The following is a 14,318-nucleotide window of genomic DNA, read 5'->3' as shown; positions in this document are numbered from 1 at the left end:
TAAGACCACAAGATTGAAGGGCATATTGATACGTTTGACATATCTTTAATTTAACACCACAAGATTCAAAAGTCTTCTTTATTTTCTTAAACTCCGTGCCAAGTCAAATTAGGTCATTCTTTTTGAAACGAAGGGAGTAATATATACACATGTTATAAAATTTTGGGCCCCCCAAGTAACAGCTTTAGCTGCTTCCTGCTTCAGCCGGCCCTGAGTATGAGAAATATCATAGCAAAAAACTGAATTAAACAGAAATATGAACCTATTAAACGACGCTGCTAACAATACATAACATATGTATGTATAAGCAATTTCAATATAGCAACAAAAAGTATAATCATCACCAACATCAAAGATTCACAATTGTTGCAATTGTTTAACCTCCAATACAAAAAAGAATAATATAAATGTTTTCACGCTGAACGTTTAAGAACTGTGTTACTCTAAAATGACTATGACAGTTTCATCAATTGCCGAAACATAACTATTCCTTGGACGCAGAGGATCATCATTATCACTTGTGTATCCCTCAATTGCCTTTCTGACCCCATAATTTCAGAGTAAAGATGCGCAGCATCCACGTTGGTCTTGTGCGTCAAACCCAATTAAAGGCACTTTCAGTCCTTCACTTAATATCCCTGCATATGCATCAACAAAAATGCCACAATCCCTGAATTTGAAATAATACTATTATTTAACAAGCCGTTAAAAATATTATTACATGTTTATACATCTTATAAAGTAAAAAAAATAAGAGCACTTACAGACTAGTAGCTGTTTGTGGAGGTATGTTTTGCACATAGTCAACATCAAATGGGTGTTGACTGAGAAGTTCAGTGCGCTGACCAAACTTGTCTTAATATTATCTTATATAATTTACATATATGTGTACACGTTATACAAATTAGTACATAATCTGAACAAATGTATAATGAATTCTTATACATAAAAGTATTAAAGCCAAAATAAAAAAAAATGCAACCTGATACAACAGGTTCACATTTATCATATGTATGAGGGGATGAGAGAGAAAGAATAAATTTAAGGGATTTAAGTAATTACTTTGGAATATTTGTAATTTCTTTTTCAATATGAAATTTGATGTAATAAGGTAAAGTTACCTTGTGTATATATATAATTTTTAGTTTTTTTGATTTGGGGATCAAGTAATTTGAAACAAAGGAGTACAAGTAAAGGCAAAATGAGAAGAAAAATCGGATGTTACAAATAGGAGTGTACATAGGTCGGGTTGGTTCGATTTTTATTAAAAAAAGTCCAAACCAATCATGTCGGTTTATTAAAACTATAAACCAAATCAAACCAATATAAAATTATTTTTTTCGATTTAGATTTTAGTCGGTTCTTTCGATTTTTTTATAATCTTTAATTTTTACAATTATATTATGATCGAAGACTAGATCAAATATGTTTTCACTCGTGTGCTAATGAAAAACCACAATTATGAAAACATGAAGAGCGAAAAACTCTCTTGAAACTAAAAAGTGAGATAAAAAGTGAAAAGTTTAGGTTTTAAGTTTATATTGAATTTTGAATCATTTAATTAACAATTAATGGATAAATATTACAACTTAAGGCCCAAATCTAAATATATATCTACATCTACTTTCAAATTACTAAAATTAGTTGAAAAAGTATTTAAAAAGTAGATTATAATTAATATTTTATGTATATAAAAATTTGAATATTATATATATATATATATATATATATATATATATATATATATATATATTATGTCGGTTTGATTCGGATTCGGTTTGACTATTTTTTGGTCAACACCAAACCAAATCAAGAATGGTCGATTTTTTTTTCTAACGCCAAACCAATCAAACCAAACCATAATTTTTTTTTTCTCGATTTGGTTTGATTCGTCGATTCGGTTTGACTTACGGTTTGGTTTGTATACCCCTAGTTACAAACAATGAAATTTTTCACCATTACTAACAATGAGTTTAGTAATATGATACAATAAAATTTAAATAACAATCAAAACAAACATTAAACTAACAGCTAATTACAACACAATAGGTAACAACCATCAAAACAAGCTGTTAGGATCCAAGAAGGCTTTTGGAACCCATGTGATTTTGGGTTGGGTCAATTGAGGGAGGCTTCAATTGGGTAACATTTTAGTGTGGATTCAAGGCTCCTTATTTATCCTTGTCAATTCTTTTTCTCTTGTTATTGTTGCTCTAGTGTTGAAGTTTAAATTTTCATTTTCTTGCTAGAATTGCATGACTACCAGGGTTATCAAAAAATTTATTAGACAACTTAAAAGAGAACGAAAATTTTGCAATGTATAGAGGGACTGCAGCCTCTCTTGGGGGCTGTAAGAATCCATCCTGAATATCCATATTTTATTTTACATGTACATGGAGACCTTGCAAAACTGTCAATTACAAGGGCAAATGCAGACAGAAGCAGAAATACAACCACTCTTTACATTCCTTACGATTTGTAGAGTAGGACTTAAAAACGACAGAACGGAAATATCATAATTACTGTATACAGAAAGAAGACGTAAAAAGATAGTTTGAAACATACCATTTCAACAGAAAAACTGAAAGAGAATGGCGCTATTAGATGAAACACTTATTCGTGTGCAAGGTGGCTCCATGTCTCGAACAAGGGCCTACGAGCTAATTTGCATTGTTACATTTTAATCATGCAGCAGCTCTTCTAAGAGAATTTCAAGAGCTCTTTAGTCTGGTCCTTGTTAGGAACAGATATCTCCTTACTGCTAAAAGCAGAACCCATGTGGTTTTTGAGATCTTCTCCTTTATCATCAACAGCAGTGCTGCGCTTATAACAGTCTTCAGGATCTGAGGCTGTAACCCTTTAAAGAATCCAATTAGCCCTTCCTTTTTCCATATGGCACGAAGAGATCCAGAGATTGTTTTTCGGGCTCTTAACTCGGCTTCATCCTCTGCATCTCCTTCTGATTCAGCAGATTGTATCATGACTTTACACCTATCACAGCGCATATGCTTAAATATAGTTATGTTGATGCCAAAGAAAAGGAAGCCAGCAATGTACTGGATTTATACAACAGGAGTTAAAATGTCAAATGTTGTCCGATAATTTTTTAGCGCTCGACCGAATGTTGGAATCAGAGATGAGATTATACGTGACAAAGTGGGAGTGACTTCGGTAGAAGACAAGATGCGTGAAACAAGGTTGAGATGGTTCGGGCATATGTGATGGGGAGGGGCACGGATCCCCCCGTGCGGAGGTGCGAGACGTTGGCTATGGATGAATTCAGGCAAGGTAGAAGTAGATTGAGGAAATATTGGAAGGAGGTGCTTAGACATGACTGAGGAAGATGTGGAGGACGTGTATTTAGGTAGAAAGTTAGTAGGATAGGGGCTAGAAGTTGTACCGTGCCACGGGTAGTATCTTGTTCCTGGAGTTTTTGGGTGTTGATTGTGGTTTCGGGTAGATTGTTGGTGGTATTGTTTGGTGATAATCTTGTTTCTGCTGTTGTCTATTGTTTTGTTACTGTGTTGTTTTGTTGCTACCTTTGGTTTCTTGTTCTTATATTATATCTTTGCCTACATTTTTTGGTCTCGAGCCGGGGTCTATCTGAAACAGTCTCTCTACCTCACCTCTGAGGTAGTGGTGTGGACTATGTACATTCTACCCTCCCCAGACCCCACTATGTGGGAATATACTGGGTATGTTGTTGTTGGCCGAATGTTGGTGATTCTGGCACTGGAATTCTTTATTTTGAGCAAAAAAGTGTCCCAAGTATTTAACTATAGAAAAGGAGCAGATGCTTAAGTGCCCTTTTACATGTTTGACTCAATTAGCATAGACTGATTCTATGTGCCATTGGTTGCAGAATTACATCCAAGGTCACACAAGTTTATCAACACTCACATTCAAACATTAACAGCTATTTAGAGATAACCCAGGCAAGAACTCATCAAAGGTGAAAATCTGAAACGGGCAAACACTAGGGTAAGATATGCTCAACTTATACCTTATTAATGGGTAAGTGATGCAGGTGGCAAAACATTTTGAGACTGCCCCCAAAACAAAGGCAGAAAAAGCAGAAAGAGATTCTGGACTTGATTCCACCCCTCTATTGCTTTTCATCTTCTTCTTCAGCATTCTTTGTTTAAATTGATCAAAGGCTGTGTACTGCACAACATCACATATTGCAACAGAAAATTATTCATTAATGTCCCTGAACATAATTTTTGATCATTGAATTGTTATCTGTCGAGAGAAAATGCGAAATTTGGAAGGTAAAGCAGTATATGCAAGTGTATCAGGTGAACATACTTTAAGCATCACAAACTTACGACACTGAAACCAACAATAGAACACCTCTCAAATCAGTAAATAAAACAGGTGAATACCTGAATTGCTGGATTTGAAGTGAGAATGATGGATATTCCTAGACCATCAAATGCTTCACTCCAAGTGCCCTCCGAGAGGGTTTTCCAGAATCCCTTGGATTTCCCAAAATCACTAGTTTGCATTCTTGAAGATGCTGTATCAAGAGGCTGCAATATCAGAGTAAAACTTCAGATCCTTAACCGAAACAATAGTACACAAGCTGGAGCAAACAAAGCCCAGAAGATGCAACCAGAAAAAAAAAGTAAAGACCACTGCCAGAAACGACTCCACATCAATGCCAGAGACCCTTACTCCACACTGGTGGTACAGATAGTTTCATTCTAAAAGAGAAATACAACTTTCTTAAAAGGGCAGCCCGGTGCACTACCCGGTGCACTAAAGCTCCCACTATGCATGGAGTCAAGGAAAGGGCCGAACTACAAGGGTTTATTGTATGCAGCCTTACCTTGCATTTCTGCAAGAGGCTATTTCCACGGGTTGAAACTGTGACCTTGGTAGCAACTTTCTTGCTCTATTTAATCTTCAAAAACACTAAGGGGTCGTTTGGTAGAAGGCATTAGTAAAAATAATGCATGCATTAGCTTTGCGTATTGATAAATCTTGTTTGGTACACTTTTTCATCCTATATAACTAATGCTTGCATTGTTATACACTCTATTTGGTATTAAGGAGTGCATTACTAATACATGGAATCCACGGTATTAATAATGCAATGGACTCTTATGCATGTATTAGTATGGTTAAAGACACTATTTTCCCTCAAAATCTTTTCCATATCCTTTCCACCATATTTATGGAGGGTATTTTTGTAAACAAATATTTTTTTAAGAAAATTATGCAATTCATGCTATTTTAAATACACCAAACCAACCACTGCATAAGAAAAATACAAGCATTACTAATACACCATCTTTTGCACTATTCTTATACACCCTACACCAAATGACCCCTAAGCACATATCATACTGGGCAATAACAACTCCCTTTAAGAAACGAGAGGATCCGTTGAATTTCAAGTATTCAATTTCACCAATAAGATACGAAGACTTTCCGATATGTTCCAATAAATATAATATCAGAATGACTCTCTCTGATCTCCAACTAGCTTAGAAATGTAGACAGCTCAGAGTGAAGGACAACGAAAAGTGAGATGTCTTCATCAAATAGATTGAATATGCAGCTACAAAAGTAATCAAGGTTTTTTTTGTTTGATAAACAAGAAGTCAAGGTTTTCCTACGAAAGCTAGAATTGTAAGAGGTCTCAATCATTTAAGAAAATGAACAGAAAACGCTCTATAAAAAGAGAGCAACCTGCATGAGTTGATGGGTCAGTATACGTCACCAAAGTCTGAGTGGTAACAATCAAACAGAAGCATACAACCTACTTTAGCATTTATACAGTTTTCAGAGGCACACCCTTGAAAGGAAAAATTAAAAGAGTGTACTTCAAGTGGGAAATCAGGTTTCCTTTCGCAGTTTCAACTAGACCAGAAAGCAGCCATCAGAGCTTTAAAAGCACAGAGATATAAATTAACAAAATTTCATATATTGGCTAATTGAAGGGAACCTTCTTTTCAATATGAGAAAATTAAAACCAATTTTAGTCAAAGTGGAAATGCCAAGTATGATTCACCTGGGTTATTATGACTGTAAATGCCCCAGCTGCAACAGCAATTATTAAGTTAGCTCTTGTTCCTATGGATTTAAATCCACTTCTCTTCAAGTATAGTTTCTTGAAGAAATCATATCCATAGAAGTAAATAAAAGATGAAACAAAAGACTGCACGTTCTTTGTTCCAAGACCCTGGTAGAGTGAAAGAACTTGCCGAGAAGAAACGGCCTCCAACAAGACATCAAGAGTATTTCTGCATTTCAGAAGTTCATACAATCACATCACGGCTCATACTTGGGTACAAAATCCAGTAGAGATATTTAAATTAACTGCTAATATGGCAAAAGACGATATTATGCAAGTATAGAAAGATTCCCAAATTCCTGTAATTATGTACTAAGCACTAAGGAAATACTTGCATCAGGGTAGGCTGCCAACATCACAACCCCTTTGGTGAGGCCTTTCCCTGGACCCGACATGAATGAGGGACACTTTGTACACCGGGCTGCCCTATTCTCTTTCCACGTTTTGTATTCCTTGTAAAGGTTGTTTAAACCCAATGGATTGAGAGAATAATTGAGCGACTAATTCCCAGTTCTCATCTTATTCTTATCTTATTTCACATGGTATCAGAGTCGAGCACACCCCAATTCTTTATTTATCTGATGTTGGATCCCATATTATGTGGTTCACACTCTAGTTAGCAGGCCTGGGCAAGCGGCGCGTTAGTAGTCCCATCGTTTCTGGCATGGGCAATTGAACTCTTTATATGATTTTGGGCAGTTCTCACCTCATGAGTTAGCTTTTGTGGTTGAATTAAGCTCAATGTCAATTTCTTAGGCATTGAGGTGGTACAATCTGGCAATGGGATTGTCATTTCATTGCGGAAATATACCTTTTAAGACATTTTGGAAGACACGAGTATGTTGAACTGCAAACCAAACCTATGGACAATCCCATCGAAAAGTCCCAGATAGATATCAAAGAGTTGTTGGTAAACTCAACAATCTTACCATCACACAATCTGACATCTCATTTGATGTTAGTGTGGTTAGGCAGTGTCCAATCAACTTGTGATAGTCACTGGAATGCAACAATTCACATCCTAAGATGTGTGAAAGGCTCTCCGGGAATTGTATGAAGACAAAGAGCATGCACACATTGGTGAATATTCTGATGCACATTGAACAGGATCACCCTATGATAGACAGTCCAGTTCAGGTTATTATTTTACTTGGAGGCAATTTAATATCTTGGAAAAGTAAAAAAAAAAAAAAAAGGATGTAGCGGTTACGTCAAGCGCAGAGGTAGAACATTAGGCTATGGTATAGGCTACTTGCGAGCTTGTGTGTCTAATACAACAACTTCAAAGGTTAAAGATTGGAGGAATCGAACCTATAAAATTGATTTGTGATAATTACGCCACACTACATACCATTTCAAATACAGTGTTTAATAAAAGAATGAAGCACAATATAGATTGTTACTTCTATTCGATAGAAGATTGAGTCCGGCTGCATTGTTACAAGTATTGTCAACTCAAAAGGACCTGCTAGCACATGTTTTCTTAAAACCACTCCGTGGATTCAGAGTTGACTATATTTGTAACAACCTAGGAGCACAAGATATGTGCTATCCAACTTGGAGAGAGTATTAAAAATATGACAAAAGTTGATATTTCCAAATTTTTGTATTCCTTGTAAAAGTTATTTAAACTCAATGGCTTAAGGGAATATTAAGCAACTAATTCCCATTTTTCTTCGTCTCTTATTTCACATAAACAAAACAAGAAACACCACATTTTTTGAGTAAAAGTAACATCATGCAATGAAAAAACACTTACAATCGTTACCATAATGAGGGGAAGATCTTTGAAACAAAACAGGAATTAGTGGGAGGGATGCTACCAGATATGTTACAAAGAGGGAGAAATTGGACAGCTGATGAATTTAGTGTCGATGCTATAAACGGTATATTTGATGAAGAGATGCTATAAACGATATAGCTGATCTATATATTTTTTTGGGAAAAATTATCAACTTACCAGCCTCATTTTTTTACGAGTCAAGATCTACTGTAGTTCAAACCAGATTTTAGCAATCTGCATCCAACATAATTTGCATCTAATTGTAAAGAACAAATAGTGATATATATACATGTGAAGGATCGAATAGCTAGAGGAGACATTTATCTTCCATGGTAATAATTACAGATGATAAAGATGCTATTGACCTTAATCCTTACTCAAAATCCTTCTATGAGACACTTTTCCATTAACTAAAGTCCATGGAGACACTTCCTTCCATGCTTTTGATATACAAATACTTGCAAACCAAAAAAGTGGATGTAACACAAAAGACTAGTAAAGGAACTTCACCCTTGGGCCTTGGTGATGTAACAATTACGTATTGTTTGTCAAATCATAATTCGAAGCTCATGGTAATAAGGGCCACACTCCTACACTTTCATCTATAAGCACTCACTACATGTTGTAGCCTACCAAAGAACATATGTGGATCATCTATGAGTCTCTAGTTCTCCAAGCTAAGCACATTTCCCAACTATGCTCCTTAGCATGTGGTCAGCTATCATGACTTAGGTTGTGCTGACTTTTCAAAATCCCAGCCAAACCTCTGTCGACGCGACATGGGCGTGGGTGTGAGATCCATCCTGTACTTGATCAACTTACATTTGGGTACATTGAGTATATTTGATGACCGAGAAGTATAAATTGATTGGGTATTTGGTTTGATTTTTGCGCGTTTTTCATACATAAATAGTTGTATGAAGTAAGAGAATGTGTTCTTTATGCGAGATATCTTATGAATAAAATATTGGTGTTTATAGAGTAAAGTTTTATTAGTTTTAGTTCAATGACTTTAACTAATCAAAATGTACTTTATATGTGGTAATACACATTCATTGTTCATATCCCAACACACGTATTCACTCTTTCATCCATACCCTGAATCCTAAAATTTATGTGATGAAGAATCTGACGTCTAGATCCGCACCCGGATAGGATACCCGCACCCGAGTCCGAGCAACATAGATTGTGACATAGACCATAAAAAGAGTGTAGCAACTTTCCACAATCAACACCCAAGCTAAGAGTAACTTTAACCACCACTTCTTTGTTCAGACCGCGCCACTTGTACAGAAAACATGCCCCTTGTGGACAGATGGCATGTGTGACACCTGAAAATAGAAACGGAAAAAGGTCTAAAATGCCCTTCAACTATGTGAAATGGTGCAAAAATGCCCTTCATCTACCCATTGGGCCTGAAATGCCCTCCCCGTCTTCCTATTGGGGCTGTTTTGCCCTTTCATTTACAGCTCAACCTGACCCCATTCCATTAATAGCGTACCATATTTCTATTGTCCAGATAATACTTAATTAAAATAATTAACTTCACCTCTAAAACCCTGACCCGCCCCAACCCTTTAACCTTAAAAAACCCTCAATCGACAATCAGTCATCAGCTCAGCTCATTTTTTTTAACAGCCGTTTCTCAATTGAAAAATTTCTGCCAAATTTAATCTATTCTTCTTTCTTAGAAATGTCAGCATCTTCATATGTTTCTTCTACTCATAAGCTTCAGTTTCGTAGGTGTAAATGTGGATTGATTGCAAGATATTTTACTGCTACTACCTTGAAAATGGAGGACGTCGATTCTACAAATGTGTCGTTCCGGGTCAAACTCTTGTGGTTATTGGGATTGGTTTGATGAAAAACTTCCAACTCATGTGTCAATGATGATTCATAATCCAAAAATTGAATTAGATTCAATTCGGAAGGAAAGAGATCATTTGAAGAAGATTGCAGAGGATATGGATAATGCGGAAATTTCTGATTTGAAGGATATGACTACTACTAATGAAAGTTCCGACTTGGAGAAAGTTTCTACCTTGGAGGAAAAAATGTCAAACTTGGAATTTAAGGGTGGTAATAAAAGTGTAAATTTGATGAAAGTGGACACCTTGGATGATAAAGTTTCGAAGTTGGATTTGAAAGTGCATCAGTTGATGAGGTTGCTTATAGTTTCTTGGGTTATTATTGTTAGGTTTGTAGCTGCCAAGATGATCTAGTCTTGCAGTTTCAAAGTTAAACTTTAGTTTGGTATTATTAGTTGGTTAAGTTAGTTTTGTAACGTGATTTTGTTAGTTAGTTTTGAAAGAAATATGCATATTTGAAGGTTAGTTGATTAGACTTGCTTGTAGTTTCGATTTGTTAGTAATGAAAATATATGCAGAATTGATGTCTGACAATATCAGCTTAGTTGTTCCTCATTACTTTGCTATTTTTTAAAGTTAAACATCAACTTATATTCTTAATCTTATCCAAGAAATGCACCAGAATATCCAGTGAGAGACTGCGACAGATGGCTCGTTTAGTAGCTCGATTCCCAGCATTGTGCATTCTCTTAAGATAAGGACAGATCTGCTGGCTTTTTTTTTTTTTTTTTTGATGGGTAAAAACTTTTATTCAGAAGGTACCATCTACAAGACCAAGTACATGACAAAGCAACAACATCTGCACATACATACTATATATTCCCCACTAAAAGATTCAGAAAATCCAAATATTGGTCCATCCTATCTAGAGTACTGCTGTAACACCCAAAAAAGAATTGGTTTTTGACACATCAATATTTATGCTAGCGATCTGCTACGCGATACAAATACTAGTTTCATCTTAACACGGTTGTTATTGGGGCATGAAATTGTTGGTAATGTACTGTTTTAATCACGAGTGATAATTGATTTTAGCTTTGAGAAATCTAGGCACTGATTTTAGCTTTAAACTCCTGGGCTGGAAATGAAGAAGTTGCAGCAAAAACCAATGGGTACAAGGAAGATTAACTTCAGGGGTGATGATAACAATGGTGTTAGTATGCCTACTAATCTGCCATACTCACCAAGCAAACATTGGAACAGTTAAAAGAATGAACCAGAATGATGCTTTTGTCACAAAATTTGCTCTTGAGGTTATGGAGCATGTTCTACTTCCTAAATTGATGTCGCTCTACTTGAACCTCGAGGAGGAGGTTCCTATTGAGAATGGGATATTATATATACATCCCAAAGAATTTTCACTGGTAAAAAACGAAAGTAGCTTGATCAACCCCTCTAACAGGAAAAAGCCACAAGGCCAACTGCCATCACATGTTCATGATCACATACATCTATATCTACATTCCAAATTTGAATGAAACCCCATCAGTAAATCAAACAATTAATGAATTGCACCTCAATTCCTACTAGTTGGGTTCCACTATATGAACTGCCAAATTTCTCTATTCCGACTAATTTCTTTCCAACATTAAATACAGAACTTAATATAAAAATTACTCCCTTCTTTTCAATTTGTTTGCCTGGTTTTGATTGTACACAGAGTTTAAGAAAGTACAACAGCAACAACATACCCAGTAAAATCCCACAAGTGAGGTCTGGGGAGGTTAAAGTGTACGTAGACCTTACTACTTCCTCGGGAGGCGAGAGGCTGTTTCCAAAATATCCTCGGCTCAAGTGTAGCAATTCCAGATACAAATAAGAGGAAAACGGTGAAGAAAATATGACAACTATCAGCCACAGAAAAACATTAACCAGCCACATAATAAAATAGTGCGGTAATCAAAACACAATGTACAACAACAATGATAGATATCTACGGCTAAACCTAAGCTACCATACTATGGTGCACGTCAACACTCTTACCCGATTAACCTTCTACTCTAATAGGTGTCCTCCACGTCCCCCTATCTAAGGTCATTCCTTGGTAACCTGAATGAGTCATGTCATGTCTAATCACCTCACCCCAAAATATTCTTCGACCTACCTCTACCCCTCTTTGCACCTACCATCCAACCTCTTACACCTCCTCACTAGAGGTTTGAACCTTGCCTCATCACATGTCCATACCATCTCAATCTCACTTCCCTCATTTTGTCCACCACGGAGGCCACTCCCATCTTATCTCGAATAACCTCATACCTGATTCTACCACACCTAGTATGTCCATACATCTATCTCAACATCCTCATCTCCACAACATGCATCTTTTGAACATTGGAGTTTTTGACTGACCAACACTCTGTCCCATATAGCAACATTGGTCTAACCACCACTCTATAAAACTTACCTTTAAGTTTCGGTGGTACCTTTTCATCACACAAGACTCTGGAGGCAAGCCTCCACTTCATCCACGCCACTCTAATACCATGAGTGACATCACCGTCTATGACACCACTACCCTGAATAATAGAGCCTAAGATATTTGAAATACCTATTTGAAACGATTGCTCTTGGGGAGAGCCTATGTGTCCAGACGCACTTACACGTCTTCCTTATGCAACCCCTCACTGAATTTGCACTCCAGATACTCTATTTTGGTCCTACTCATTTTAAACCCTTTAGCTTTCAAAGTCTGTCTCCACACCTCCAACCTATCATTTACATTGTTACGTGTCTCATCAATCAGTACTATGTCATCTGCAAATAACATACACCAAGTCACTTCATCTTGGATGCCTCGCATCAATACATCCATCACTGCGACAAGGAGGAAAGGACTAAAAGTTGATCCTTGGTGCAACCTATTTCCACGGGGAAATGCTCTAACTCTCCTCTTACCGTCCCAACTGGCATCCATCATACATGTCCTTTATCACCCTAATGTAAGTCATCGGTACACTTCTCGCCTCCAAGAATCTCCAAAGGACTTTCCTCAGAACTTTGTCGTAGGCCTTCTAAATGTCAATGAACACCATATGTAAGTCCTGATTCTTTTCCCGATATTGCTCTATCAGTCTCTTCACCAGATGGATCAAGCAATATCGGGAAAAGAAAAACTTTTGAACCTTGTGGTCTTAAACTAAACTAAAGATATGTATATTGTACCATAATATCTTTTAATCTTATGATCTCAAATATATCATTTAGAAAGTTAAAAAAAGTAGCCACTAAAGAAAAAAGAAATTTTTTTTAACGGACTAAATAAAATGAGACTAGGACAAACAAATTGAAATTGGAAAAAGGACAACATCATAGGTTCCAAGTTCCTAAACGATGAGGGGTAAGCTGTCTGCTAAAGGAAGTATGAAGGAATCCTCTGAACATTCCATGAAAACCCATAAATCCTAATGTCAAGAATGCTCGTACAACAAACAATTATAAGAAAAACACTGGAAAAAGGGCAGAAGAAGGGTAAAAAGATATTCATAGGTGGGACCAGATAAAGAAAGGAAGGCAAGAAAAATATCTTCAAAAAAGTAAAGACACCTGTATTTTGCCTGACCGTGAGCTCGAAGTTCAGCTTGGTACTTGGATTTGCAAGTATCCAAAGGATACAATATAGTGGTGCTTAGCAAAGATCCTACAGCCCCAGAAGTTGCCTCAGCCAAAGACTCCATATTTAAAGCCATAGATAATACTCTTACAAGCAAAGAAACAAGTGAATTTGAGGACGAAGGAAAGAAATCAATTCCAATTCAGAACAAATAGCAGAAAGAATTGTGGTGGTGGCACTTTGCAGGAAAAAAGGTGTGCTTTAGGAACATTACCAAAATTCTGGAGTTGTATTTTTCTATAAGTAGAAGCGCATCGGGAGTCGGAAACGTGACGGGATGGGCTTGTCATGCTGTATAGTGTGACAAAGTGACTGATTTAGTGTTCATTTGTGCGCACTCCTCAACGTGTCTAAACTATACGGCTTTTCATCTGGTCTTTGGCTTGGGTCACCGCTACTCATTTTGATTTTTGTACTTGTTGACTTGTTAGGAAGTTTGGTTTGAAAATAAATTATATTGAGATTAATTATGTTGTTATAAATTGTGATGGGATAAATTGTATTGAGATTAGTTATGCTGATATTATTTTTTATTGAGTGTTTGGTTTGTTGTAATCAAAATAATATGCATGGTATAATTTTTAGGAATAAATTGATTGATTACCAAAATACCTTTCATCTATTTTAACTTTATATATATATATATATATATATATATTTCTTTTTAAACTTTAAATATTCATTATTAATTTTTTATTTTATTTTTTAGAGAAATTAAAATATATAAATAAACATAATTTATATATTTTACAATCATTTTGAACGGTAAACTGTTCAAAATTTATTTATTTATGAATATATTATACGTTAATTAAACATAATTTATGTGTGTGTGAGAATATATTACGTTATATATTATGTTATATATAATTAAATTATATATAATTAAACATAATTAACGTATATATATTCATAATATATTCATAATATTATACGTTTGGTTGTAATATATATATATATATATATATATAT

The 14,318-nt window shown here is 35.7% G+C and overlaps 1 protein-coding gene across 2 annotated transcripts; it reads right to left on the bottom strand.

Annotated features, from left to right (window-relative positions):
• Positions 1-2,298: 2,298 nt before the first annotated feature.
• LOC107840995 (peroxisomal adenine nucleotide carrier 1) lies at positions 2,299-13,735 on the bottom strand. Of its 2 annotated transcripts, XM_016684992.2 has the most exons (6): positions 13,561-13,735; positions 13,280-13,432; positions 6,020-6,251; positions 4,386-4,532; positions 4,004-4,164; positions 2,299-2,991 (listed from the first exon to the last, which is right to left on the bottom strand). In XM_016684992.2, the coding sequence occupies exons 2-6, from the start codon at positions 13,420-13,422 to the stop codon at positions 2,712-2,714; spliced, it is 963 nt and encodes a 320-aa protein (XP_016540478.1). In that variant the 5' UTR covers positions 13,423-13,432; positions 13,561-13,735; the 3' UTR covers positions 2,299-2,711. The 2 variants fall into 2 exon arrangements, with proteins under 2 accessions (XP_016540478.1, XP_016540472.1); XM_016684986.2 differs by having other exon boundaries at positions 13,280-13,735.
• Between the last annotated feature and the right edge of the window lie 583 nt (positions 13,736-14,318).

The sequence above is a fragment of the Capsicum annuum genome, chromosome 1 (genome assembly GCF_002878395.1).
Source record: "Capsicum annuum cultivar UCD-10X-F1 chromosome 1, UCD10Xv1.1, whole genome shotgun sequence".
Classification (NCBI taxonomy): domain Eukaryota; kingdom Viridiplantae; phylum Streptophyta; class Magnoliopsida; order Solanales; family Solanaceae; genus Capsicum; species Capsicum annuum.
The sequence above is the reverse complement of the archived record's forward strand: the minus strand, read 5'-3'. Positions and strand labels throughout refer to the sequence as shown.

Bases quoted from the DNA above. Each gene is read 5' to 3' on its own strand.
- LOC107840995 (XM_016684986.2), bottom strand. From the start codon at position 13,422: ATGGCTTTAAATATGGAGTCTTTGGCTGAGGCAACTTCTGGGGCTGTA. The intron at 4,533-6,019 runs GTGAATCATACT...CTGATATTGCAG, and splicing joins TTACAGTCATAATAACCCAG to CCTCTTGATACAGCATCTTC. The intron at 2,992-4,003 runs GTATAAGTTGAG...GCGCTGTGATAG, and splicing joins ATCACTTACCCATTAATAAG to GTGTAAAGTCATGATACAAT.